General features: G+C 50.6%; 1 protein-coding gene across 1 annotated transcript; it reads left to right on the forward strand.

Annotated features, from left to right (window-relative positions):
• The first annotated feature begins 1,384 nt into the window (after window positions 1-1,384).
• On the forward strand, window positions 1,385-4,564 carry tp53i13 (tumor protein p53 inducible protein 13). The gene is made up of 9 exons (XM_023804923.2): window positions 1,385-1,523; window positions 1,732-1,806; window positions 1,927-1,962; window positions 2,163-2,221; window positions 2,307-2,385; window positions 2,583-2,711; window positions 2,810-3,001; window positions 3,087-3,759; window positions 3,837-4,564. Exons 1-9 carry the CDS (start codon window positions 1,428-1,430, stop codon window positions 3,944-3,946), a joined length of 1,449 nt encoding a protein of 482 aa, XP_023660691.2. The 5' UTR covers window positions 1,385-1,427; the 3' UTR covers window positions 3,947-4,564.
• The last annotated feature ends 1,188 nt before the right edge of the window (window positions 4,565-5,752 follow it).

The following is a 5,752-nucleotide window of genomic DNA, read 5'->3' on the forward strand; positions in this document are numbered from 1 at the left end:
CTTTCCTGTGTCTTAAGCACCTTCACATTTCATACCTAGTACCCCTCCGTGGCTCTTCCAAACGCTTTGGCGCCATCCCGTGGTCATATAGCGTTAATACATAATTCCATCTTAGCTGACCCGTATGACGCTCACCTGAGGCAAAGCCTGGTCACCATGTATTAACTAAATACACGCCACTATTTGAAGGCAAACTGTATTTAGTATTAAAGGATTCGATGACCTGAGTATTTTGCAAAAGGGACCGAGTATTGATGAGCTGCGAAACATTTAACCTCTACTCAAGATGCCTTGAAGAAGCAGGTTAGTCGTCTCGTTTTTCCAGTTTTGCGAAACCAGTATCACTTTCGAATATCATTTTACCGTTTATCACGCATGATATTTCGACAGCCTTGTGACATTTCGGTAACAAATCACCGTAATTTGTTCCATGAACAGTGCCAGTCAACCCATTAGGCGACATACGCGGCCGCCTAGGACACCTTGTTCTGAGGGGGCGCCGACTTAGCAAAACAATTTCAATTTGTCCCGGACGGTGGGCGCCGGCGGCACATGGACTTCGACAGGTACTGCTGATGAACGGTGGGTCTGGCCTAAAATCAGCGACCACAATCTGTCATTTTCGCCGTATCCGTATCATTTTAGCAAAATTTTAATAGCCGTTTTAAAATGTTTTTCTCTTTTAGCCTGCATGGTCAGCAAATCTTAACAAGCGACAGTGATTTCATTTCTTATTATGAACTCTACTGCTCAGTTATTCATCAGCATAATTATGACGATGTGGCATTTGGGAGTTAAACTTCGACACAGCGGAGAGAGTCGAGGACAACTAATGGAATTATATAGAAGTAAAACGCGCAGGTAAAAATCCCATTATCCCGAAGTGATTTGGCCCGTATGGGCCGCCGTCAGCGTCAAAATCGGCGTACGTGTACGACACTGACAGTGGACAGTGTTTGGACTCAACGGCGTCCTACCCGCGTCGGACTAGTAGGGGAGAGGCGATCAGCTTTTCTAAAGTATTGGCGCACGGCACAGGCGGATTTGCCGGGACACCAGTTCCGTGCTGGGATTTCTTTCAACGGCTGTCAGTAAATGGTGTGCGCCATTTCAGAAATGAAAACGTCGCTTGAAGCATAAAGTAACAGGGGGCGAAAAGGAGAAAAACATACATTGTCTTATATCGTCTTGTGCACTGCAAAGGCACATTTTTTAAAACTTCGCATTTTAATACTCTTTAAACTGCATTTTTACTGGATTCTGCGTTAATCTGTTTCACTGCGAGACGAAAGGATTCTTACGTTAAGGCTTTTTCACTTAACTGTGGTTTGGAACCCCGGGACGGCGTCAGTTTCTCTAGCGTGTATCATGAAGCTGACCTGTCCACGGGAAAACATACATGTTAGTAGCCGAGTCGCTTGGAGGAGATGATCATGGCCGTGTGGCGTGCCCTGCTGCTCTGCCTGACCCCGTCCCTTTGCCGCCCCGGGGGGACCATAGGGCAGCAGTGCGACGATGTGAAGGTGAGTCCCACAGTGAATAATCGGGCCGCCGCACGGGCTTCCTCATATTCCAGTTAATCATCCAGTGCACCCAAGATACTTGATCAAAACCATTTTATAAACAGTATGGATGATAACATTCCACAGGCATACTGTGCAAAAACTAAAAAAGATACAGAATATATATGTTTGATGCAGATTGCATTAGAGTTTATCCTCTCTTCGTCAGCGTCTGGCGGAGAAAGACCTGATCCCAGACTCCATGCTTAGATGTTCCGGACCATCCTGGCCGGAGCCCAGTCAGGTAGCACCCAGATCCGTGGAGCTGAGGTTTAGTGCTGGTCGTGGGACTCCAGAAAAAACCTGATGCAGTCTCTGTATGTGTTTAAACCATGTGGCGAAAACATGATCTTTCTGCTTACAGATACTCCCCAGTATTGACAGCAGTTACACGCCGCAGGTAGGAAGCGACCCCCTGAAATCCTGAGCCAAACTAAATAATCAGTACAGCCGGCTTGGCAGCTCTTCGGCTAGCAGCTGACGCGGACGTTTCATGCGCAGATTGTCCGCTTGGCATGTTTGTGATGAACTGAAAACTTACAAACATGGGGAGCGAACGGGGTGGCTGATGCGTCTTCTTTCCGCCCGCGTGTCGCACAGCCGCCGCTGCCCGTCTGCATGGACTCGCCCATATCTTACAGTCACACCATCCCCAACAGGTGAGGCTCCGTGCACCGCGGCGCCTGCAATAAACGTAAAACTGAAGCTATATTTCTGTACGGGTACCAAAAGTTTCTCTCACAGTGGGGCTCACCGGCCTGTCGGAGCACGAAGTGGGGATTACCTGTACTGCCCACCGCAGCGCTGGATGCACAACCTGCGGGTGAGGGAGTGCGCATGCGCGCACAACTGCATGAAATTACGATAATTATAGCTTGTTTGCGGCATCGTATTTTCAAAAAAACTCCCAGAACAACATAGCTTAATTTGACAATGTTTACTGAGTTACCAATGCAGTTGAAATTACCTGTGTGAAGGGTGCCACAGAAAACGAGCCTGTTCTTGTGTTTATTTTTGAAGCATGGAGCCGCTGTGCTGCTGTACCATCCCTGTGCCTCCATTTCCCAGCATTCCCGCCTGTCACTCTTCGCCCGTTCCTGTTTGTCCCATTACATCATCACTCCTTTCCCACAGCTCAGCATACAGAGAGTAAGTCTTTTCATTTGGCTATTTTTGTAGTTACTGCAGTCCGAAAGCAAACAGACCAAGAACAGTCACTGAGTCACACCATCCTGCTTCTCCCGAAGCCACTCGCCATCGTCACCTGGGGGCGTACACTGCAGCTGTCCCATGTAGGTGCATCAGAAGCCTGTGATTGGCTGGGCCAGAATGCAAAAGCAGCTGTCCAGACCAAGGCTAGAGGGAGCTACAGCCTGCTTCTGACACGGCCAGCAGACTCCAGAATGCTCTGGGCCACAGGACAGGAGGACACACAGCGGGTAAGGCAGGCAGGGTCAAAGGTCAGTAACCCACAGCAGATGTGCTTTACCTGAGTCTGGGGCCGCGGCCATCCTCCCCTCAAAGGCTCTGAGGCGATGCTGCTTGGAGACACTCTCCCTGCCTGTGGGGAACAGAACTGCAAGAGGGAAGATGGGGTGGAAGCAAAAGAGGTGGCGAAGGGAGCTGGTCAGCCAAGGAGCAGCAGGAAGTACAGCCAGGGGAGCAGCGAAGGAGAGCAGCGCCACGGGTGGGATGAAGGTCCATCAGCTGCCTGGGCTGGCAGCCAAACCCGAGACCAGGAAGGGAAATCGCAACGCTACAGAGGAGCCGCCACCAGACAATGGGCATGGGGCAGGAAGGGGCGGAGCTAGGGAGGTGGCAGAGCGGCAGGATTTAAAAACGGGGGGAGGAGATAAAGGGGAAGGTGTGAATGGTAAAGGCGAAATGAGAGGTGTCAGTGGGGAGGCAGGGAAGGAGAGCCAGAGGCACAGGGTAAAGACCCAGAAGGAGGCCCCACTACAGCCTGGCAGTCCCCAGTGCGTGGGTGTTCAGGCAGCCTTGCCAGTGGCCAGCAGCGGGCAGAGCCAGTGGGTACCCACCCCGCGCACAGACGAAGCAGCCTGGGCAGCGGCAGCACTGGGCTTCCTGCTGGTACTGCTGACGCTGGCGGTTCTGCACACGCGTCTCTACCGGCACTGGCGTCGCCCGCCCAGCCTGTACTGGCACCAGCCCGAGCAGGACCACGACAGCGTGGCAGGTGGGTAGGCCGCCCGCAGGGCGCACGCTGCTCCGCCCCGCCCTTTTATCATCTGTGTCTGTCTCTGTGCCCCTCAGAGGTGATTCGCCGGAGGCTGAAGATGATGGGCCAGAGGAGGAAGAGGACGGCCAGCCAGCGCCGGGAGTACAGCCTGCTGCCCAGCTCCAGCAGCGAGGAGTCTGACTGACGCTCTCCTCTGGAAGGACTCGGACCCTGTGCTCTGCACAGTGCAAACTGCTTTAAACCCTGATATGCACTCCTATGGGAGCATCAGTAAGCTGTGTGCTTACCAGCAGCCCGTATAACTCAGCAGAGATGTAACCGGTTTATCTGTGTGACCATGACGACATGTTCCGTTGGGAGCAGCCCAGCCTTTCTGAGCAGGATGACACCTACTTTCTGTGTAGTGACGTCTTTACAGTGTTTGTCCATGTTGCCATAAAAACAGAGACGACGCCGTTCTCTGTGTTCAGCTCTACGCTGCTCGTTCTAGACCAGCGAGGGCCCAGCCTTGCTGCGAGCACGACACAGGCGTACAAAGAAAGTGCGAATCACTGCCTACATCACCACACGGTGGAGTGGTGGAAGTGCGGGGGGCTTCCAGACAGAGAGGGGGCGTGGGACCTGAGACTCCAAACGCTACGCACACGGAGCCTGGTGTTCAGGCCACATCACAGCAGTAGGAGCTCTGTGTCCAGCCTTTATTCCCACCTGACCCCACTGGGTCGATTGTTGGTATTTTTTAACATCTTTTTACATGTATTTTAAATTGAAAGAGCACAATAAAAGTGTTTCTATAATGTAATCATATATATCTGTAATCATAGCAGATTTGAAATGTACGGCGTCACCGAAGAGGTCATCTCTCATTCAGAGACTGCGTTTTCACCATCCTGCCCCACAAAGGGCCGTCCAAGACCAGCAGAACCCAGTTTGTTAATTTACTGAACTGACCTTCAGGAGGTTTAAGCATAGACCAGGGTTCTTCAAATCTGGACGTCAATTCCAAATCCAGGCCTCGTTTTCAGTTCTCCCAGGTAGTTAGTTTAATAATTACTGATTCTGATTGGTCAGACGCTTCACACCTGGCTGTGATTTGAATAATTGGGGCGTAGACCCTCACCCCTTCGTAAATATTAAAAAGATAATTATGGTATTGAGTTTCTTAAGCTCAATACCCTGTGAGGTGACAAAAATAACGATGATGAGTGAAGGTGCCGGCCTTTGACAAAGGATAACGTGGAATCGCCCTGCGAAAATATACTGGGAAGTCGATAGAAGGAGCCCAGAGGTCTCTAGCGTGGGCTGTTAGAGTGTCTGGGTAATGGAAGGGGATTAATCTGCCCGTGCTGGGGGGTCCAGGGGGCTGCTTTTCCTGAGCACCCTGTGTCGCTACTTCTACCTGCTGTTAGCCTGTAACTGCCATGTGACCTGTGCGGTGCTGTGTCACCCACACAGGTCACATTTTTTACTCCTAGCCAGTTCATGAGTAAAACACCAGGTGAGATGAGCGTCAACAAAAAAGGCAGAGAAATGAAAAAGCAGCACAGCGCCTCTGAAGCAGACAGCAGGAGGTGTAGCAGTTAAGGAATTTTACCCAGAAATAGCCTGAGCAACATATGCATATAAATAAATGGCGTCGACGGGATAAACCAGTGGGGGGAAAACCGGGCTGTTAAGTTAGTGGTGGTATTTGGATTAACTGGCTTTGGAAGGATCATATTCACCCACAATGCAAAAGGACCCACACTTACAGCCATATAAGACAATTAACATGTTTTTTATTTATTACAAATGTACACTTTGCGTTTCTATTAAGATTTGTTTTTGCTTAATGTTTTTCTTTCTATTTTGTACAGTTTCACTCCTTTTTGAAGCCTGTCTTCCTATCACCGCTTTCCCACATGAAGCGTTTCGAGATCAATGGGCACAGTGCAGTACCGCTGTCTGCGTACAGGTGAAAAGCTCGTTCGGCCAGACGCGCGCTCGCGTG

Source organism: Paramormyrops kingsleyae, chromosome 17 (assembly GCF_048594095.1).
Source record: "Paramormyrops kingsleyae isolate MSU_618 chromosome 17, PKINGS_0.4, whole genome shotgun sequence".
Taxonomy (NCBI): Eukaryota; Metazoa; Chordata; class Actinopteri; order Osteoglossiformes; family Mormyridae; genus Paramormyrops; species Paramormyrops kingsleyae.

Excerpts from the sequence above, each read along its gene's own strand:
- tp53i13 (XM_023804923.2), top strand. The coding sequence starts at position 1,428 with ATGATCATGGCCGTGTGGCGTGCCCTGCTGCTCTGCCTGACCCCGTCC. Across the intron at positions 1,807-1,926 it reads CCTGGCCGGAGCCCAGTCAG|ATACTCCCCAGTATTGACAG; the intron begins GTAGCACCCAGA and ends TTCTGCTTACAG. Across the intron at positions 2,386-2,582 it reads GCTGGATGCACAACCTGCGG|CATGGAGCCGCTGTGCTGCT; the intron begins GTGAGGGAGTGC and ends TTATTTTTGAAG.